The sequence below is a fragment of the Apiospora kogelbergensis genome, assembly GCF_038363985.1.
Source record: "Apiospora kogelbergensis strain CBS 113332 chromosome Unknown utg000009l_segment0_segment0, whole genome shotgun sequence".
NCBI classification, from domain to species: Eukaryota; Fungi; Ascomycota; class Sordariomycetes; order Amphisphaeriales; family Apiosporaceae; genus Apiospora; species Apiospora kogelbergensis.
Window position 1 is genome coordinate 747,979 of NW_027117426.1, and position 21,519 is coordinate 769,497.

The 21,519-nt window shown below is 55.1% G+C and overlaps 8 protein-coding genes across 8 annotated transcripts; 6 read left to right on the forward strand and 2 right to left on the reverse strand.

The window, feature by feature from the left end:
• Window positions 1-558: 558 nt before the first annotated feature.
• PG998_013307 (uncharacterized protein) lies at window positions 559-2,718 on the forward strand (the record flags this gene model as incomplete). The annotated part of the gene is made up of 4 exons (XM_066880123.1): window positions 559-568; window positions 625-1,279; window positions 1,351-1,494; window positions 2,133-2,718. Coding segments are annotated over 4 exons (810 nt in total). The 3' UTR covers window positions 2,134-2,718.
• Window positions 2,719-3,633: 915 nt separating this feature from the next.
• Window positions 3,634-5,437, forward strand: PG998_013308 (uncharacterized protein; the record flags this gene model as incomplete). Its single annotated transcript, XM_066880124.1, has 3 exons — window positions 3,634-4,623; window positions 4,687-5,044; window positions 5,127-5,437. 3 exons carry the CDS (start codon window positions 3,634-3,636, stop codon window positions 5,435-5,437), a joined length of 1,659 nt encoding a protein of 552 aa, XP_066724263.1.
• Window positions 5,438-6,319: 882 nt separating this feature from the next.
• On the forward strand, window positions 6,320-7,467 carry PG998_013309 (aliphatic nitrilase; the record flags this gene model as incomplete). Its single annotated transcript, XM_066880125.1, has 3 exons — window positions 6,320-6,498; window positions 6,623-7,059; window positions 7,127-7,467. The coding sequence occupies 3 exons, from the start codon at window positions 6,320-6,322 to the stop codon at window positions 7,465-7,467; spliced, it is 957 nt and encodes a 318-aa protein (XP_066724264.1).
• A 909-nt stretch (window positions 7,468-8,376) lies between these two features.
• Window positions 8,377-9,305, forward strand: PG998_013310 (uncharacterized protein; the record flags this gene model as incomplete). Its single annotated transcript, XM_066880126.1, has 3 exons — window positions 8,377-8,409; window positions 8,588-9,034; window positions 9,132-9,305. 3 exons carry the CDS (start codon window positions 8,377-8,379, stop codon window positions 9,303-9,305), a joined length of 654 nt encoding a protein of 217 aa, XP_066724265.1.
• A 1,118-nt stretch (window positions 9,306-10,423) lies between these two features.
• On the reverse strand, window positions 10,424-11,799 carry PG998_013311 (galactose oxidase; the record flags this gene model as incomplete). Its single annotated transcript, XM_066880127.1, has 2 exons — window positions 10,424-11,573; window positions 11,651-11,799. 2 exons carry the CDS (start codon window positions 11,797-11,799, stop codon window positions 10,424-10,426), a joined length of 1,299 nt encoding a protein of 432 aa, XP_066724266.1.
• A 909-nt stretch (window positions 11,800-12,708) lies between these two features.
• Window positions 12,709-13,923, forward strand: PG998_013312 (fusarubin cluster-esterase; the record flags this gene model as incomplete). Its single annotated transcript, XM_066880128.1, has 2 exons — window positions 12,709-12,942; window positions 13,012-13,923. The coding sequence occupies 2 exons, from the start codon at window positions 12,709-12,711 to the stop codon at window positions 13,921-13,923; spliced, it is 1,146 nt and encodes a 381-aa protein (XP_066724267.1).
• A 124-nt stretch (window positions 13,924-14,047) lies between these two features.
• On the reverse strand, window positions 14,048-15,600 carry PG998_013313 (uncharacterized protein; the record flags this gene model as incomplete). The annotated part of the gene is made up of 2 exons (XM_066880129.1): window positions 14,048-14,985; window positions 15,114-15,600. 2 exons carry the CDS (start codon window positions 15,598-15,600, stop codon window positions 14,048-14,050), a joined length of 1,425 nt encoding a protein of 474 aa, XP_066724268.1.
• A 961-nt stretch (window positions 15,601-16,561) lies between these two features.
• On the forward strand, window positions 16,562-17,857 carry PG998_013314 (UROD/MetE-like protein; the record flags this gene model as incomplete). Its single annotated transcript, XM_066880130.1, has 2 exons — window positions 16,562-17,219; window positions 17,289-17,857. 2 exons carry the CDS (start codon window positions 16,562-16,564, stop codon window positions 17,855-17,857), a joined length of 1,227 nt encoding a protein of 408 aa, XP_066724269.1.
• Between the last annotated feature and the right edge of the window lie 3,662 nt (window positions 17,858-21,519).

Below are 21,519 nucleotides of genomic sequence, written 5' to 3' on the forward strand. Positions count from 1 at the left end.
TACGTATTATCTCGATTAAAAGCCGGGTTAGCTCAAGAGCTTCGCTCCTGATCTAGAGTGCCGGCACCAGCAACGATTGATGGTCTTGTATTTCGTGCTGTGTTTTCAGTGGGTGGCTAAGTCAGCATTGCCACGGTAAGGTGCATATAATCGACACGTCCTGGTGGCTGTGTAAAACCACTGCTCGTTCCGTGAGAAAGATGTATGTATTGCACTCAGCCTGATGCAGCGCACACGGGCGATGGATTTTAGACCCCAAAATTCCCCTCTTGCGCCGAGCTGAATAACTGGCTGGGAGGTCACTGTGGGTATCACAGTAGGGGGGCGGAGTCAAGCCACAATATATTTCACGGCTGGCGGCTAGCAACTGGCTATAGAAGTGTCAAATATAAAGTTATTTTAAGAAATAGTCAACCATTATTACTTTTCTCTTTTTCTTTTATTCAATGCCGCAGCTGATGACACAACCACCGGCACCACATTATTTGCCGTGGGGTCCAAGGAATCTCGAAGAACCTGGGAAAACAAGCCATCGACTCTACGGCAACCATCCTTGACATGGTTCAAGGTGGGCTTTGCCTATAGATTTAAGAACCTCTCGCGCACACTCTATAATTACCGCAGGAATGGCTTCAGCATATGGCCGATTGTCTATCGTATCAGATGACAATCTTCTACCTATATCACAAAACCGCGCCTCCTCCCACGACAATTATTCGCCGTCAGAGGATCCCCATACGCACCATGGAACTTCAGAATCCTTTAGTAGCGCAACCGATGTTGCATGGCTCGAACCTCTGCGTGGGGATGGATCTTTCAACGAAGCAATCCAAACTCCCTTCGCCCCCTACGTTTCAGACTCGCCTGATACTGGACTAAGAAGGTCCAAGTCTTCCTCCCCCTTGAAACGTTTCAGACTGGGGGACTGGCTCTGGGAGATTGGTGCCAGCACTTTCAGCTTAGCTTGCACAATTGGTCTTGTGGTACTCCTTTTCACGATCCAGGACAAATCTCTCTCCAGTTGGCACGCCAAGATCCGAATCAACCCCAACACGGTTGTTTCCGTACTCTCAGGGCTCTCTAAAGCATCGCTACTTGTACCCGTCGCCGCCTGCATCAGTCAACTTAAATGGGTTCATTTTAAGCAGTCACCACGTCCTCTCGGTCAGATGGACACCTTTGATGTTGCGAGTAGAGGTCCCTGGGGCGCGTTGACACTGCTTTGGCACCTCAAATCGGAGGCTAAGCTAGCATCATGGGCTTCATTGATCACAATCCTGTAAGCGTTTGCCACCCGTTAAGTGTTCTCTTCGAGATTGAGAAACGTCTTACCGATACTCTATATATCAGGGCTCTTGCTATAGAACCATTCACTCAGCAGATAATCTCATTCCGTACCAGATCAGTCTACATACCAGGTGAAGCTACGTATAGCGTAGCTCATACATACGACTCTGGCGCTACGCAGGGCACTACTGCGACTTGGCGTGAGTAGTGGGTTTCTTTCGGGTTTCTATCACTACTATATAGCACGTATCCGGAGATACTAACGAAAGAGATATACAGAGCGGAAGATGGACCCTAGAATACAAGGGGCTATCCTTAACGGCTTGTACAGCCTCGGGTCTCCCATTAAATACGACTGTCCAACTGGAAACTGTCAATGGCCCGACTTTAGTACACTTGCTATCGCTGGCCATTGTCGTGACGCCACGGCAGACACTACAAGGTCCTGTTCTGGGATGTGGAAAAAAGGGGAGCCGAGCGATCATGCAATTATACTACGCCAGAGGGCCTATCAATCAAGTTTAACTCGCACGAGAGTTCGGGTGGGGGGTTCAGGACCGAATTCAACTCCACTGCAAAGTCCTTCTCTTCCAGAGATATATGCCTCCATCAAAATGTCAGCAGTGTCCTGATTCACCTGGCAACCGCCAATTTTGTCAATACCGAAAAGTTGCAAACCAAATTTCCTGAACCTGTCATAACGGAATGCCGCATTGAATGGTCCAGCCGAAGGAACAGGGGGTTGCGGTACGGAATGGAACTTTCTTCCCGGGATCGTATGAGGATTTCCCCCTTGTTTGGTCAGGAGATAGCAATGAGGGACAACGCTGCTTGCTGCGCTTCAGATCTCCCTTGCAGAAGAAGAATCAATCTCCTGCGGCCGTCGAGGAATTTTCCCTGAATCCCACCGACCACCATCTGATTGGGACCTACCTGCAAGGCATATTTTCGAGCAGCAGCGCAGACGATTTTGGACGGGTACTGCTAAACTCATCCAGCATCGCTGGGACTGTCCTCAATATCACTACGAGCATGAGCTACGCTATTGGGAATACCAACCCGACTGCCAAGACACTCCTGGGCGACGCTATCACGTCAGAGCAATTCACACATGTGTCTTGGCCTTGGATTGTACTGCCCCTATCCGAGATTCTGATGGGGCTGATGTTGTTAGCATGCACTCTGGTGTATTCCAAGCAGAAAGACGTAGCCTCTTGGAAGTCCTCCGGCCTCGTGCCTTTTCTGACTCAGATGGAAGGGTGGCAGCCTGAAGAGCTATCGCTGTCTTCCTCCTACCAGGTCAGCCAGAGAACTCAACGCATCTATACAACTCTGGAATTTGATAAGGGTGTTGTATGTTTGGTGAAATCGACGAGTGGCGGCAACAAGGCAGTACAGCCAGGCCCTAGGGGTGCAAGGGGTGGTGAATAGAATGGTCTTTTGGCGGCAGGTTTTAACAGGCTAACGTGGAATACAGGGTGATTCTTTATCGAAGTAGGCAGTTCCGATGTATACGCGTAACGGCTAACGACCTTCAAGATCTTGAATGGTCTTGACTTTCTCTGGCCCTTCCCGATGAGGGAAGTGGCATCCAAGAAAGTATGAACAAACTGTCACGAATTGGGTTGTTGATCTTAGATCTTCGCCGTTGACGCCCTTTTACACAAGCTTCAATAGGGTATGTGATAGAGGCTTAGATTAGTGAGCACTAGGAGCTGCAACCCGAATGAGAGTTCACATGTCCTGCGTTGCCAGCAAGAATACGCATTGTTGTGGAGAAGTCTCGCTGGTGTAGCAGAGGCTTGCATGCCAGTCTAGGCAGTAGGCCCGATCCACATTTTGTGATACGTAGGTAACGTATAGTAAGCGACATGTTTAGTAAGGGGTAATCACATTACTGGTGCCGTATCGTCGTCTAGTTAAAGTACCAAAGCTCCCTAAAATAGTTAGATGTGAAGCTAAAGTGACGAGAGGTTGGTGCAGGACGTATATGTACAACTGATACGATAAAAACACAATTATACCCCACAATCATGTCGATCCTTACCAGCGCCTATAACATCTCGCCATTGGTGCATATCTTTGCTCTCCAACTGTAGTGCGACTGTGGATTCAACCCGCATCTCTACGCCGCAACCCCTTTGGACCCCCGGCCATTTCGGCCCTCTCACGGGGCTCCTTCCATAAGCAAGTACTCTACCCGAAGGCCTGCTTGCATGATAGCGCTGGCTATGGATCATGAGTAGCCGGATGTAACATACAGATTGCCCTTCCCCCGTATATAAGTTCAATTACGATCAGAGCCCAATTACTCTTGAGAGGATTTTTCGCCAAAAATCGCACACAATGGATATCGACATCGCAGTCGGAGTCGCCTTCGCGACCGGCATTCTACTCCATGTGTCTCTTTTCCGGATTGGCGAATGGGATCTTCTGGCAATCTGGTTAATGAGAGCTCCTTTTGTGCTTTTGGCTGCCCTCGGTGCTGCCTTGGCCTGGTTCAGACCGGCGGAGACCGTCCTGCAATCGTTGAAGGATGCTAGTAAGCTGGACGCCGCCTTGCTCGGCGGCGTCTTTACCAGCATGCTGGTGTACCGAGCCTTTCTTCACAGGCTTCGAGTCTTTCCTGGCCCCTTTGCGGCGCGCTTGTCGAACCTGTATATGACGGGACAATCCGTGAAGACGATGCAGGCCTATCGTCACTTCAGGAGGCTACACGAGCACTATGGTGACTTCGTCAGAGTCGGTCCCATGGAGATCTCCATCGCCGAGCCCGCGGCGTTCCGCGACATCTATGCGAATTATTCGCCTTGCGAAAAGGGTCCCCTATACAGCCACGGGCATCCTTCCACAACAGTACTGGAAGCGCGATCGCGCAAACTGCACGCCCCCAAAAGGAAACCGTGGGATCGCGCCTTCACCACCACAGCCCTCAACAACTATGAAGAAAGGGTGGACCGGCACACCGACCAACTTCTGAGAAGGATCGAGGAGCATCAGGGGTCGGAATTCAACGTCACTCGGTGGTTCAGCTTCTACACATTCGACGTCATGGGCGAGCTGGCTTTCGGCAAGAGCTTTCGACAACTGGAGGACAACGCCGAGCACTACATGGCGAAGGTAGCCCGTGAAACCCAGCGCACAATAGGCGGCCTGCTCTTGTACACTGCTTGGATCATGAACACCTTTAGGGAGACGCCAATCCTGAACTGGGCATGGATAGAATTTCAGAAATGGTGCAACGAGCAAGTCGATGACAGGCTGGCGAACGAGCCGAAAGTGCCAGACATATTCCACTGGATCAGTGCAGACTACCGGCAAACCCCCAATCCCACGGTTCGTGAAAACTCCCTGTGTTTCCGATAGTAGGGGGCCATCGCATGACTGACCTTCAACCAGCCGCAGGAAAGATTGGACCTGCTAGCAGAGATCAGACTCATCGTGGTAGCAGGAAGCGACACGACATCCATGACACTCACCGGGCTCTTCTACCAGCTCGTGCAAGCACCGAAGGTGGTGGCGAAGCTGCGCGAGGAGATCGACGAGCTCGCGGCCCAGGACGAGCACGCGCTGACGAAGAACATGTCGCTGGTCAAGCTCAAATACCTGCAGGCCTGCATCGACGAGTCGCTTCGCTTGACTCCCGTGGTCCCCAGTAGGCTGCAGCGCATGACGCCGCCCGAGGGGGCTCAGATCGGAAGCCGCTGGGTGCCTGGCAATACCTGCGTCATCGCACCCTCCTGGATTCTTTGCCGAGGTAAGCGAACAAGTTTCACCCCTTTATTCAACACCGCACAGGAGGTTCCTTGGCTGAACGTGATATGATTTCCCCCATGAAGATTCCCGCTGCTTCGCGCGCCCCGAAGAGTTCATCCCGGAACGCTGGACCTCGCAGCCCGAGCTCATCCACGACGCGTCCGTCTACGCCCCCTTCTCGGTCGGCCGCTCGTCCTGCGCGGGCAAACAGTTGGCTCTCATGGAGCTCCGCCGGACCGTAGCTCTGATTGTGCATCGATACGACTTCGCCCTGGCCCCGGAACAGCGGATCGACGCTTTCGAGCGCGACCTTGAAGACCACTTCACCATGTGCCCGCCCGATTTCAATCTCGTGTTCAAGCGAAGGGAAGCGCCCCCGGCCCGCTTTGGCTGATGAGCGAGCTGCGTAATGGAGAAGAGCATGCAAGATCACTCCTTGGGTATTCTTGCGAGGGTCAGTGGTTATCACTCTACGATGAGTTGCTAGTCTGATTCGGAAAAGGGGCTAGTGGGAGTCTTGGCCATTCTACACATTCTTGGGGTGAATAGGTAACAGGCATGAATCACATACCCTGCAGCTTCCTCTTCCTCATATGTGGCCTCACTACCAAAATTGTGATCGAGATTCGAATGATGCTGCCAACCACTCTTCCTCTTCTCAAATTCCAGACACTTTTTCGCGCGGGGGCTTTCTCGGAGCTACATATGGTGGTGTACGACACTGGAAATCGAGTTGATCTTGTATTTACCCAACGCAAACGATCATTGGCTTTAGCTGCTCTGGTCTTACCCACGGCTTCCTCGATTCCGTCATGCGAAGCGTACATATGTGGAACCCGCAAAGTGTTGCCGCCATCATACCGACTACGATGTACATGAGTTGGCGTTGCATTTATAGTAGGCAACCCTATCAATGCGGGGAAGTACGTCTCGGCTGTTAGTGCTGTTGTACCAGGCATAGCTCGTATACCACGTACAAATATTTAACAAGCCGTTCAATAATCATTCGAGATTCTCTACGTGATTCAGTATCGTCTCGTCGTCGTCTTTACACGTGGCCGCGCCGTACATCAAAGCTGGAGCAACTCACGCAGGTAAGACTCCCCATCTGGAATAGTCTCGATGTTGTTGCGTATTGGATACGGATACGGTTGCGGGAAAGACCGAGCACAGGCCGTTTGCGTAGCTCCTTATAAGAAACTTGGTCGGTGATACAAACCCATAATGCCGTTGCAGTTACACAGATTTGCCCAAACGCAACAGAAAAGAGTTCAACATGGCCGAGTCCAACAAGACTTCGCTGCGAGTTGCCGTCACGCAGGCCGAACCTGTATGGCTCGACTTGGATGCCACCGTGGACAAGACATGTGCACTTATTGAAGAGGCGGCTGCCAATGGCGCCAAACTCGTCTCCTTCCCCGAATGCTGGATCCCTGGCTACCCGGCCTGGATATGGTGAGCTCTCACCAGCTCCTCCACTGATCTATACGTCCGCCATGATAATGGCGCCAAAGTTCGGGCGTGTTCCGTAACCCAGGCAGCAGTATGTAACGAGCTAACATAAACACATCTCACCTAGGGATCGGAACCTGGACCCGGACATGGTCGTGGCGTATACCCGGAACTCGCTCGTCCTCTCGTCGGTCCAAATGGACCGCATCCGCAACTGCGCGGTCCAGCACCAGATAGTCGTGGTCCTGGGCTTCAGCGAAAACCGGCACGACTCACTCTACATCTCGCAAGCCGTCATCGACGCGGATGGTGAGGTCCGGGTCGCGCGGTCCAAGATCAAAGCCAGCCACATGGAGCGCACCATCTTCGGCGACGCCTCGGCTGAGTGCCTGCAGAGCGTGGCCGAGACCGCGGCCGGGCGCGTCGGCACGCTGTCCTGCTGGGAGCACTGTCAACCGCTACTTAAGTATCACACATACGCGCAGCGGGAGCAGATCCACGTGGCGGCGTGGCCGCCGGCCCTGGCGCACCAGGGTCCCGAGCTATGGTCTATGTCGCGCGAAGGTATGTCGGACCCCAAAGCCTTAGGCCACTTTTTCCAACTGCTAACGCGGCCGATATACGGTGGCAGGCATAGAGAATCTGTCGAGAACGTACGCTATCGAGTCCCAGTCGTTCGTGCTGCATACCACGGCTGTGCTGGGTAAGTCTGGGATCGAGAAGATGAGGGTGCAGAACAGCCTGCTGATGGCGACGCCCGGCGGTGGCGCGTCGGCCGTGTTCGGGCCTGACGGTCGCAAGCTGACGGAGGATATCCCTACAACGGAAGAAGGGATCGTCTATGCGGACCTGGACTTCGACGAGATCATCAAGTCGAAGTCGTTCCTCGACCTCTGCGGACACTACAGCAGGCCCGACTTGTTGTGGCTGGGCGTCGACAAGGATATGAAGACAATTGTGAGGGAGAAATGATCCAGTCATGATGGGAGATTCGGCAGGTAAAGAGACTTCAATGCTTGCCCCTGATATTTGGACGACCAGGAGCTGCCTACATTTTCTCTATTTCAGTCCTGTCGTTCCCAGGTCTTCATCAACTTGGAACCCCTCTTCTTTTCATCCTACGTCAATCACTTTCTTGCAACAAATTGGCCTCAATTCCTCGGACTGCCTGTGAACGCAAGGGTTAGGCAGGGCGCGACCATTCACAAGCACATCCATACGTGTACTAGAATGTTATGTGCACTTCCACATGAGTCGACACGATATCCCGCCAAAGAAGCGATTTGCTGCCTGACAGCGCAAATGCACATCGCCCAAACGCCCGAGGCGTTTTGCTGCAGCAGGTGCATGGGCTTGGAGAAACACTAAGTAAATTCTGCGCAGGGGTAAGTCACGGGGCAACAGAACCCGCAGCTCCATGTTTTAAAGATGCAAATCCTTCTCGTCTTGTCGCCTCGTTCTACAATACGTTCACTCTAGCAAAAAGCAACACGAAGATAGTGCCTGGTGCGCAGTGAGATCTACATAATGGAAAGCGGCGATCTCCATCGTCCCAAGAAAAAGAAGGAAGCGAGGGACAGGATGATGTGGGTGGGGCTCCTTGAATGCAGGACTTTCAAAAAGTGAATGCACTAAAATCTACCGCGGGGTCGTCGAAAAATGATGGCGGGCGCTTCCCTCGTCGCCAACTCGACCCCACTAAAATTTCCTCGACATGGTGATTAATGCGCTGCGGATTTGATCAGGTCTGCGCCTCGAAAAACAGAATCGCATTCTACATAAACCAAAACAACTTGATCTCTCTCTGATCTATTTTTCTCGTCGGAACCTTCAAGCCGCCTGGCATATCTGTCTCTGCTCCTCAGCAGAACCACCGCAAACATGGTCGAGAAAGTTTACGTAACCTACAATGATGTGCGTGCCTCTCTTTCGCGGACTGACTGCCCCGCACCCAATCGCACAGCGAGGTGGTGAAACTATTACATCTTGGTCGCGCGCCTCGTGTGTGCGCCGCCATCCTGCGCCATTCGGGTCTCACAATGCCTTATAACATCAGCAGCTCGATTACTGACAAGAAAATGCCCCTATACAGGTCCACAAGCTGTGCCAGGAGGCGGCCGTCCAGATCCTGGACTCGTTCCAGCCCAACCTCATGATCGCCATTGGCGGTGGTGGCTACGTCCCCGCCCGCATCCTCCGGTCCTTCCTGAAGCAGCCCGGCAGCCCCAACATCCCCATCCAGGCCATCGGCCTGTCGCTCTACGAGCAGCTCCCCGAGAACGGGCCCAAGAGCGGCACCACCACCCCCGGCGCCGTCGAGCAGATCGGCCACAAGGTCACCCGCACCCAGTGGCTCGACCTCAGCAGTCTGGGCGGCATGGAGAACCTGGTCGGCAAGCGCATCCTCATCGTGGACGAGGTCGACGACACCCGGACGACGCTCGAGTACGCCGTCAAGGAGCTGGAGAAGGACGTCGAGCAGGTGCGCCAGCGTCTCGGCCTCAACGAGGAGACCAAGTTCGGCATCTTCGTTTTACATGTAAGTCATAATCTGCTTCCCCCAACAGGAGGAGGCCTCCAGGTACCCCCGATCTTCTCGTATAAATTCGGTTTCTCACACGTATCCACCTGAACAGAACAAGGACAAGCCGAAGAAGGGCACCCTGCCCGCCCACATTACTACCAAGGAACGATATGTCGCTGCCCGAACCGTAGACGATATCTGGATCTGCTACCCCTGGGAGGCCATGGACATCGAGGAGCACGACGAGGCCGCCAGGCAGCAGAAGAACAAGACAAGCAACGCATAAAGCGCTTGTCTCTCTACACACGCAAACGATTCTACGATATAGACTATAGACGATGAAAGGTCCAGTAAAGGATCTCAACACGCTTGAAACACTGTACTTCCTCTCCCGTTATGATATGACATTTGCTGGGTCGTGAGTACGTATGCAAGTTTCGCCGTCTAGTGGTGTATGGCCATGAGGAAGTGGCCCAAACCATGTGGCGATGTTACATTGCCCTTAAACTCTAGAACATCTTTGCGATGTGTCATTGGCTTTGCCAGGGGAGATGGGATGAGGCATACTCTGAGTTAGTTCCCCAAGAACCAAGTTTCTGATACGTAATTTGGATCTCGGGGTCGACAGCGGGTCATAGATTCGGTTATGCAGGACGACCGCTACCTTGCCGATCATGTCTCCAACCGTTTACTTGCAGCACTTCCACCGATACCATACATGGCCAAGGACTAATAGCTCTTCGAATGACACATCAGCACTCGACCAGAACTGAATGGGCAATACGCTTCCGTCTCTGAAGCTCTTTGGGGCTGTAACATAAGTCATTCTGCCAATATCGACACCCATATCGTTTATCTGATCTAATCCCGCTCGGGGAGGTGTCTGGATCTCGTCGGCGCCACCGCAGCAGCTCCGCCGTGTTAACAGACATACGCATACGCAGACCTGTGCACTCCTCGTTCACGTCAATTTAAAGGGTGGGTGAGTAGCACAGCCGACCCCCTACTAACGGACCTTATTTTCTGCTCTGAAAATGACATTACTGAAAAGGGGGCAAGGAGGGTCGACTTCAAATCAACGCCTTTCCTGGACGAGATATTTCCATCTGCCGAAGCAGTCTTGAAAGGCTTATCTACCGAACGAAGCGTCATTCGACGTCCCGTGGGGTCAAGGCTTTGACGCGATCGTGGTCTAGTTCATTGCGGTGCATGATTGCTATGGAAAACTCATATCTCATTTTAGACACCCTAAGTGTATAGTACATAAAGCCGCGAATCGCAATTCTGCAAACGGCCAATCAGCACTGACTAGAGAGCCCCGGTGCTGCTGCCGTGGAAGTTATCCGCCGCCTGTGCTGTTGTTCTGTTTTCCCTTGCCAGTCCGAATATCCTCCCATCCATTTTTTACTCCAGTTGAATGATCCAGCCATCCCCTTCCGTCTCGCCCTTGGCATCCACGCCTCCCCAGAGGACGACGCCGCTCCCCTTCTCGATGACGTCATAGCCAAAGAAGCCCCGGGGGCCCGGGTGCAGCTTGCCCGAGTGGCCCGCGACGTCGCCCGGCGGCTTGACCTCGACCTCGGCCCATGTGTGCTTGCCCGAGGCGCCGAACGCGGCGCGGATTGCGTCCTTGATCTTGGCCGGCTTGACGGCGTCCGAGAGCGTCGTCGTCGCCTTGTTCGCCACGTCGCTCGACGGCAGCTGCAGCGTCCACATGTCGCTCCACTGCGTCGGCTTCGACGAGGCCGAGTCGTCCGTCGGGGTGAGAGAGGAGGTGCTGCGCTCGCCGAAGAAGTACAGCAGGTAGTTGCGCCCGTAGCCCGTCGACACGTGCAGCAGGCCGCCGTTCTCGCGCGGCCGCGGGCCGGGCGCCAGCGGGTTCGTGGGGAAGACGACGGTCTCCCACGCCGCGGCGGACGGACCCTCGGCGGCGGTGGACGACTGGCCGAGGTCGAGGTAGTGCAGGCTGCTGCTGAGGTCGTCGTTGCCGGCGATGAGGTAGAGGGTGTGGTCGGCGAAGGCGGCGTTGGAGGTGACGGCGGGCGCGTCGGGCAGGCGCGTCCACGTCTTGGACGCGTAGTCGAACCGCCACACGTCCTCGAGCGGCACGTCGCCCTCGTCCTTGCCGCCGTACACGACGAAGTCGTTGCCCTGCGCGAACAGCTTGGCCTCCTTGCGCGGGGGCGGCGGCACCGACGCCGACAGCTCGGCCCGCAGCGCGTGCCACACCGACGTCTCGACGTCGAACAGCCAGATCGTGGCGTCCTGGATCAGCGCGCCGGCGTCGTCGGCGCCGGCGAAGATGGCGACGCGGCCGTTGGAGGCGCAGGCCGAGTGGTCGCTGCGGGCGGCGGGCACGCTCTCGTCGCGCTCTAGGACGGACAGGGCCGGGATGAGACGGTAGTCCGACTTGTCGGCCGGGTCCTGCGTGGGCAGAGCCAGAGAGTGCATCTCATTGTCTGCCAGCTTGTTGTTGCTGCTGGTGCGGCCACCGAAGATGTAGGCTCTTTTGTCGACGACGGTCAGAGAGTGATGAGACCGAACAAGCGATGCTCTGGTAGGTTTTCGTCAGCAACATTCTTTCGCCGCCCAAGCTCCAAGGATGTGTTCAAGGAAGGAAGAACTGCTGACCTTGTGCCATCAGCACCGGCCGTGGCGATCTGGGAAAAGGCGGCCTTCAGGCCATTTGTAGGTCGTGCGACGGTGTAAGCAGCAGTGGCCTGAGCGGCCGTGGAAACGACCTGCTCGGTTGCCAGTGCCGCAGCTGCTATCTCTGCCATGCTTGTGGATTCTGGGTCGGGTCAAGTCGGTTAGGTAGTGAAGAAATTGTGAGATGTGATGATGGTATCAGTGGCAGGCTTTGTGCTCACGCGACAGCTTGGAGGTTGGAGGGAAGTATGTAGGTTTGTATGTGTCCCTTGGGCACACGAGCAGCCCTACCGGCAAATGACGTAACGGGCGGACGGGCGTCTTTGTCCCTTGCATTAGCGAATTCTGCCACTACGTCGTCCCGTCTCAGTGCGCTAAAATTGGGGCCCGCCGTCTGATCATGACGAATGACAGGGCAGTGCACAGTGATGGACGGATTGACGGATTGACGCGACCCAAATAACCAGGCTTGGGCTGAGGTTGGGACGAATGTCTCGGCTTCAATCCAGGTCAACGTCCCCCTGATCGGCATGATATCTGATTTTACTGACGTCTGATTTAATGCATCTCACTCCAGAGTCCAGGGCATATCGGAGTTGAAGCCGGCATCTTGAGCCAGTCGTCGTCAACGCGTACGTGATTGACCACACGGCCGCCAGTCCTACGGTGCTCCTACATCTTGGCATACCGAGTCTCGTTGTCGGTTGCTTGACAGCTGTTGAAATTTGAATTTTGCCATTGTGCGAGTATATTGCATCTCTACGGATCCTCAAGATTGCCCTCTGCTTTACCTCCATGCCTACATAACTATGGGGTAGAAGCACATTCGGGTCTCAAGCCGAACAGCTTCACTCGATCCACGTCAGCATGCTGTCGGTCGGCGGAGATGGATGCACGATTACCCCGCCTTCTGGGCAGATGGCTTGCTGGTGTGATATAACACATATCATACGTTGACACGATGCAGTCTGTCTTTGCGAGATAGTTTAGGATATTCTCATTCTTCGGTGAGAGTTCCAAAGACGCTCCTGTCAATCACGATGCGATCCAGCCTGCTAAACTCCGCATTGCTGTTGCTCCACTGGAGCAGCGCCAGCAGTCTGGAGATTCCCTACCGCCGTTCTTATTTCTATGTTGGCGGAAGCTATGTCGATGACGGCGCAGGCGGACACCTCTTTCAGGGTCAGATGTACGTCGAGAAACTAGGACCCGTTGATGGGCCTTCGCAACCTACGCCAATCGTCCTCATCCACGGTCAGGGGCAGACAGGCACGGTGAGAAGTCCCGCTTGAATCGTAGCTATATTTGTGTGCGTGCATGCGTGTGTGTATCATGATTACGAGATCACTAAAGCCACAAGCCACCAGAACTTCCTGAACAAGCCAGACGGGGGCGTCGGCTGGGCGTCGCGCTTCATCGAACAGGGCCACGAGGTGTACGTCGTAGACCAGACCTTCCGCGGCCGCTCGCCATGGCGCCCCGGCGCCGGCCAGGCAGAGCCGTCCGCGTTCACGGCCGAGTACGTGCAGCAGCGCTTCACCGCGGTCCGGGACTACGCCCTATGGCCGCAAGCCGCGCTGCACACCCAGTGGCCAGGCCCGGGGACCATGGGCGACCCCGTGTTCGACGCCTTCTACGGCGCGGGCGCCCAGTACATCGACAACGCCACGTATCAGCAGACGGCCGTGCAGGCCGCGGGCGCCCGCCTGCTGGACCGCATCGGCACGCCCGTCGTCCTCGTCGGCCACAGCCAGGGCGGCATCATGCCGCCGCTGATCGCGGACGCGCGGCCGCACCTGACGCGGGCCCTCGTGCTCCTCGAGCCGAGCGGCCCCCCGTTCCGCGACGCGCTGCCCGTCCCCAAGCCGGCGCGCGCTTGGGGCTTGGCTGATATCCCGCTGACATACCGGCCCGCTGTCGCGCGCCCCGACGTTGAGCTCGTCACGCAGACCTTCGCCGCGAGGGACGAGAACCACACCGACTGCATCCTGCAGGCCGAGGCGCCGCTGCCGCGGAGGCTGGCGAACTTGGCGGATATTCCGATCTTGACGGTGACGGCGGAGGCTTCGTTCCACGCCTTGTATGACGAGTGCAATGTGAGATATTTGAGACAGGCGGGCTGCAAAGTCGACCATGTTGAACTAGGCGATGTTGGCATTCATGGTAATGGGCATATGTTCTTCATGGAGATGAACAGTGATGTAATCCAAGACCTGGTGCACGATTGGATTCTTAATGCCACAAAGGGGGGATGACATGTTGCAAAGCACATAGTCCAACTCGTGGAAGAGTCTTGATCTGAGAATCTAATTTGATGGGTGTACAGAATAGACCGAAAAGAACAATATTTCCACGGCACCTGCCCTCTCTTTAGATCAATTACAGGATCTGCAGAAGCTCATCGACATTAGTCGTATCAAACTTTTCTACCGCATCCAGAATTTTCCTCTGCACGTCTGCCGAGTAGCAAGCCGAAGTGACACCCAAGAACTTCGCGTGCACCTGCTCCCGGGAAAAGGGGTGCTCGTCCTCGCCCAGTGGGTAAACGACGCCCTCCGTCAGCACGGTGCCGTCCGCGAACCGGAACGTGACACGGGCCTCGAGGTCGCGCACATCGTCGGCAGGCACGGCCGTCACCTTGCGACACCAGGCCCGCACCTCAGGGTCGTCCAGCTTCTCGTACATGGCCCAGCCGATCGCGTCGCCGTAGAGCCAAGCCACGGCGACCTGGTAGTAGATGCTGAACTGCGCGTCGACGACCGTCTGCGGCTGCAGCTTGTTCGGGATTTCGGCCGCCACGATGGGAAAGCAGCCCGGCGACAGCGCGACGGTGAACCCGTCAATTTCCTGTTCCTGTCCCCCCGGCGCCGCCGCACGCGCCGCCGCGACGCGCGCCACGACCTCGATGGCGGCGTGCGTCATGCGGCAGGACGGAAACGGCTTCATCGCGGTCGCGGCGAAGACCCAGTCGGCGCCGAGCCCCGCGGTCAGGCCCGCGGCCGTGCCCGTGGTCGAGAAGGCGTGCAGCAGGCCGTAGCGGCCCTCGACGGGCGAGGCGGCGCCCGCGACGCCCGCGCCCGCCAGCGCCGCGGCCACGAAGGCGTCGTGCACCGCGAAGCCCGGGTGCAGCCGCTTGTTCCACGCGCCGTTGGCCAGGAACTGCATGGTGCCGCCGGCGCGCGACAGCGCCAGGCCCAGGGCGTCGGCGACTTGGCCCGCCGCGAACCCGCGCAGCTTGCAGATGGCCGCCGTCGCGCCGAAGACGCCGGCGGTGGCGGTGTTGTGGAAGCCGCGGGCGTAGCCGCCGTAGTTGAGGCCTGGTAGTTGGTTTTAACTCAGCGGTATGCCCCCTTTCTGAGGGGGTTACACAATAGAGAGCTGTAAACGATGGCGCCTATAGCGAAGAAAAAGGTAAAGAGAAGAGAGAGAAACCCCGATGACTTACCGCGGCCCAGTCGTGTGGTAATCTCGTATCCGACAGCGACTGCCAGCAGGAATGACTTGCCGTCGCTGTGAGATAGCTCGGCCTGGGCCAGCGCGGCCGGGATGGCAGTGGCGCCCGGGTGCAGGATAGAGGCGGCGTGCGTATCATCGAAGTCAAAGCTGTGCGAGTAGGCGGCGTTCAGGAACCCGGCCCATTGGGGGAGGAAAGTCTTCCCCTTCGTATAGACTGTAGAGCAACCGCCCGTGCCATCGCCGTTCAGAGCCTGGACGGCTTTCAGGAAAGGCTCGCTGGAGTCGGCGCCAGCAGCAGCACCCGCGGCGATGCCAATATGGTCTACGATCAGGTCCTTGAGCTTCTCGACGTGACCCGCCGCTAGCATCTCGTACTTGGCATCCACCACGAAGCGGCAAAGGTCCGTCGTGATGTTAGCGCCATACTTGCTGGTCGCCGCTCCGTCTCGGGCGTTCTTCGTGTCGGTGTCCACCATGTCTCACAGTATACGGTTACGACAGGCTATAGATTCGTATCGATTCGGTTCATCCGCCCTCTCATCGCTGCATCGGCCTTTCTTATGCATCGGCCTGTTACTGGACTGTGTTACAACCCCGCGGTCTCCGCATTTGAATCCAAGAGTGCCTAGGCATGACGGACAATGCGGGGTTATGCATCTCACCAAACTCGGCTATGTCTTTTCGATAACCCAATCAATACATCAGCAGACAATATTTAGATGCATCTTCCAGTGTGTGTGATGATGAATTCTATGTTGTGGGGGAGAGCTGAGCACCGACCGGGAGATGCAACGTGTCTCACTTGTCCTCTGGCAATTGTCCTATCAGATTCCACCTCAAAGACTAATCTAGCAATACAACAACTACTGCCACCGGCGGACTGGTACTCGATTCAGGAGTGGGCGGGGCCATTCCCAGGAACGGGAATGTTGCATGACTCGGGAGTCCCTTGGATGCTTCATTCAGTACGAACATGTCAGAGAGTGCTGTCACAATCTCGGTACGTATTGGTCGGCCCAAGTCCCGATGCACTATGATGTCTGCTCCCACTCCCTAGGACCCTTCAGTGAGCGCTAGAGTGCTTACGGTAGCATTGTCGTGAGAATCCCCACCGCCGCAGCACCTATCGGGCGTTTTAATACCCACGTTTTCTACAAATGACCGGGCCGACCTGGTCTGGCATGGCGATAGTTGGCTTTGCTCGAGCGCACTCCAGACGCTATGTCGCGCTTTCCCCGCACCACAAAGACCAAATCTTGTAGATAGATCGAAACTACTGCTGTCAGCAAATCTCTTAGGTTTTCCCCTTCTTCTTCTCTATGTCTGGGAGTTGAGAGAAAGAGAGAAACATCTATATCCGACTTGCTTTTTTATTCCCCGACGCCGTTACCCTAGATCTGTCGCGTGAAACCTTATCGGAACACTCACCTATCAAACATGGCTAGCCAACTTCACAGTGCTCCACCCTTCAGGGCCGAGCAGATGGGCTCGCTTCTGCGCCCCGAAAACCTGCTCGAGGTGCGCGCCAACATCCGCGACAAGGGCGTCTCGGAGGAGGAGGCCGGCCTCCACGCCGTCGAGAAGGAGGCTGTCGCCAACGTCGTCAAGATGCAGCGCGACGTCGGCATCAAGGCCGTCACGTCGGGCGAGTACAACCGTACCCGCTTCTGGGGCCTGTTCTGGGACGAACTCGAGGGCAGCCTGCGCCTCGAGAACGCCGAGGGCTCCATGTTCCGCCTCTACCACCCGGACGTCGTCTCGCTCATCGAGAAGGACCGCCACGTCATGCCCGGCGACAGCGTCATCGCCGGCGCCAAGCTCAAGCACAACCCGGCCCGCTCCGTCTCCAACCTGCACGAGCTCCGCCTCGTCCAGGCCGCCCTGCCCGAGAGCGAGTGGAAGGACATCAAGCTCACCATGATCACCCCCGCCTGGTTCCACATGCGCTACAAGCAGGGACGCGCCTACACCAAGGAGGCCTACGCCAACGACGCCGAGTACTTCAAGGACGTCGCCAAGTGCTACCAGGACGAGCTGGCCATGCTCTACGAGGCTGGCCTGCGCAACGTGCAGTTCGATGATCCCGGCATGGCGTGTAAGTAAAATCTTTCTTCCCCTTATCAGTAGTAACTTGAGCCCTGTATTGACACGTCGGCGCCTCTAGACTTCTGCTCGGAGAAGTTCCGTAAGGGCTGGGAAGAGGACAAGGACAACGAGGGCACCGTGGACGACCTCCTGGACGCCTACATCGCGCTGTACAACGACTCCATCAGCAAGTGCCCGGCCGACATGCACACGGGCATCCACCTGTGCCGCGGCAACTTCATCGGCGGGCGCCACTTCGCCGAGGGCGCGTACGACATCATCGCGCAGAAGCTGTTCGAGAACCTGGACGTCAACACCTTCTACCTCGAGTACGACACGGAGCGGTCGGGCGGGTTCGAGCCGCTCAAGTACCTGCCCAAGAACAAGAACGTCGTCGTGGGCGTCATCAGCACCAAGCTGCGCGACCTCGAGGACAAGGAGGCCATGAAGGAGCGCATCTACACGGCCGCCGACTTCGTCGCCCAGGGCAGCGGCGAGTCCCGCGAGCAGGCCCTCAAGCGCGTCTGCGTCAGCCCCCAGTGCGGCTTCTCCACCCACGAGTCCGGCTACCCGCTGTCCGAGGAGGACCAGAAGAACAAGCTGGCCCTCGTGCGACAGATCGCCGACGAGATCTGGGGCGAGCCTTAGACGAGAGAGGGGGGGAGAACAACCAACTCTCTTTTTTTTTCTTAACGAAGTTATGAATTTGTAAAAAGGTTTTCGAGGACGGGCTATCGGCGCGCAGCCTACTTCAACAGTTTAATGTATATCACACGAGCGATATGGGAGGGAGGATATCATCCGGATGGGAGATGGGAAAAGTTTCTGGATTCAACCCAGACAATGGTTGGGGCAAATGTTACCATGCATCAGTGGAGTTCTACGACAGCGAGTCGTTATATATATATCACTTGAATATAAGGCAATATTGGGGTTTTCTTCCCTTGAGATGCTTCCCTTTTCACAATTGGGAACCACAACCTCATGTTATCGCGGAGACCTGGCAATTCCACCTCCCTCCCCTGCTCCCTTGTTGTTTGTCATGGAGTGGGCGCCGACCACCATCTCGATAAGGGAGAGTCGACCCGCGGAGCAATTGGTGGCTGTTCGGGATACCCCGAAGCCCTGCTGGGATCAAGCAGCATTGAAAACACCTGGTACGGTATGCTAGCCACCAGGGCCTCGAAGAGAAGATTAAAAGAGTGTTTATTGGATGAAGATCTGACTATGGCTGCGCAGCAGCTGATGTGGCTTTTTATACACTGGCTGCATGCAACCGCACTGCCCCTGCTACAGCATCTAAACCAGACCAGACTATCGGCGCCTTCAGTCTCGCGCGACGTATCTAGAGCCCGCTATCCGGTGGAAAGAGGCAAGAAGCGATAGTGAACTGGCCTCATCAGCTGAACATTATAACGAGCTGTTACGGATCTGGCTTGAAACGCACCGAACGCGACCTAGGCTCTGCGACGACGGAAGTGGCAGCAGTGCCGTGGATGGATGTCTAAGGACCATGATGGCAGCGTCCGATTCAACACAACACAGAACGTACAACATTCATCGGCGCGGCGCCAACAGGAATTCGGACGGGAGCTCGGTCTGTCAGATCAGCAGCCACCCGACGTCAATATAGCCTTCAGCCAGAGTGGCCAACTAACGTAGCGATGAATAGCAAAAGATCCCAGAACCAGCCAAGGGACGGGGAGGCGGCGTTCGAGAACACTTCACTGGATCACGGCTCATATTCCTTGTCCGAAGACTATGTCTCTATCCGGTCTGAGTGGCCTTGCTGACGATAAACCATCTGAAAGCGAACACGTCCTTATAAAAGCATTTCTACTTCATACAACGACTCACCCCTTTTCGTAAGAGAGTTTCAGAGCATGACTTTACAGAAGAACAGTACGAGGTCTATGTAGCTATATCACAGCCTCTTATTCTTAACCCCTATTTATTTTTCTGTTCTAGACCCTTCAAATCACATAAAGCTAACGCGGCGGAAGCGAAAAAGCGCATGGGTTATTTTCCTGGACATATTTAAAAATAATATCTCAACTCCGAGAATAAGAAAATGAATACATCCAGTTCGATACACGTACAGCGGGCCATATTACAGCAGAGACTTGGAGGAGGAACAGCCATTATCCTTGTGTTTCTTTTCAGTATAAGATACAGACTACATGCAGATGGGATATTTGCAGGTACGGCTTGGCCTGACTAGACTCTGTCAACCTGTTAGGGGCATCACATAGTCCTCTTCCTTAGAGATACAGTAAAGTAAACCGTGGACTGTTATAAAAAGTAGGGAAAAGACAAGATGCCAGCTTAGGCCTTTTATATCACCTACACTGCTAATAGTCGAGTTGCTTACCAGCTGAGAGATATTAAGCATGTCTGCTGCTACAAGCGGTTCGATTTGCGAGGTTTTATTCAGACTCTGCAAAGAAAAAGCAAGGGGTGGACGAGCTGGGCTACAGTAATTACGTAAAGTCATCAACCACCTACTCACACCCTGCGCGCAACTCACCGGGATATGCATACGTGACTTGCCGCCATATTTCCCGCCCCTGCTGCCCATGGCGCCATCATGGTTCTGATCATGGGGTTGGCTCTCCAGATGGGCCAATGCTAGGATTCTATCACATCTAGGAACGAGCCTCGTCTCTACCCCAACACGCGCGCCCATCCTAGACGTATACAAGAGGAGCAGAGGGAAAAGACGGCGTCTGGGATACGGCAAATACAGGACAAACTACAGGCATCATGATCCCGCATAGCCTGCGCTGCTTTGCTCTATTCGGCTTGCCGGCAACGATCCAGCCCCAGGGGGGGACATACATACGCTATAACGAGCGATTTAATGCGGGCCAGGACAGCCTGACAGCGGCGGCAATGAGAGTGCTTTTGGATTGTGTCTAACTTCTGCGAGGATCCCCCGGAAGGGATGGAAGTCTCTAAGGCTTTTGTTCTTAATCAGATCTTAATCTTGGAATATCCATGCGTTTCGACTTTTGTCTGTGTGCGATTGGACGTAATAAATGTTTACAACATTGCCAAAATCTGCCGGGGGTGGAAGGCAGCGGATCTGCAGTTTCCTTTTCCCTTCTGAGTCGACAGAGTAGCATGCAGGGCTGTGGCCTAGGCAATTATTTGGGGACTTGCAGGAAAATTTCATTATTGATCGGCATATATGTAACGGCTATGCAACCCTTGATTTGGCTGCTGGCTGCCTAGTTGTTACACCATCACAGAGCTTGGAATGCAAAGCAGTGGGTGCGAGGGAGAAGCTTTTCAGATTTGGAAATATTGATCACATCTTACATCGCCTCTGCCTGCAGGGGGTTCACATAGCGACGCGTGTGATTCCAGACTCACTGACTGCTGACGGCTTTCTTATTTTCTCCGCCTTATTAGTGATCCATTATTGGAGAAAGAAAAAGAAAGAAAAGGTGTTGGCATCGTACGACAGAAAAAAGTCGGGAGAAAGCCGAAGTAAACTTTGTTGATGCCAGCCACGTCGAGGTGCCTGCATGGGGATGGTACCTGCAGGAAGAGATTACTTATCACGCCTTGAACCTCAAAGGACAGGAACTTGAGCGTTTACTGTCTAGATCGTGGAGTCTAGCAGATATTGAAGACGCAAGAATGAAGTGATGTCGAACGAGATTGTTTCCCAAAGCAAGGAAGGCGAGCAAGACTGGCAGACTCAAGCCTCGGCAGAAGCCTCGGAGATTCTCGACTGGATAGACTAGATGGGCTAGCTGGCTAGGTCAGTGGTTGTTCCCCGCAGAATGAAACGCTCAAGCCTTAGATGCTACGTACGTAGGTAGTGCGTATGTAGGTATGGATTCCATACCAGAGGAATGGGAATTTGGAATCGGCTGTGCTTCTCTAGCTTCGTGTTGACACGAAGCACCAGCCAGCCAATGTGGGCGAGAGGTACCCGGTATTGAAATTGGAAACGGAGCAGACCGGCGTTGGGTTTTCCTTCGGTCGTGGCCGTGACTGCCGTGATCCATTTCCCGTATACGCATGCGTAATGTGCATTGGAGGCGTCATTGTGTGGCCGGAACAGCGACCGGCTTGTCGAATCCTGTTGGTGTTCGATGCCGCTCAGACAGCAAATCTGGTCCTCATCTCTTTGATTGGGGACCATTTGCCATTGCAGCCAGCATCGGCGCCAGCAAGATGATGACTGGCTACCCCTTACTGCCTTGCTGCGTGGACGACGCTGGTCGCGCTGCAGCAAAAGGGCGTTTGGGCGACGCCAAGAGATTCCAATGCCGATCCCTATCAAATTCGCTAGTCGC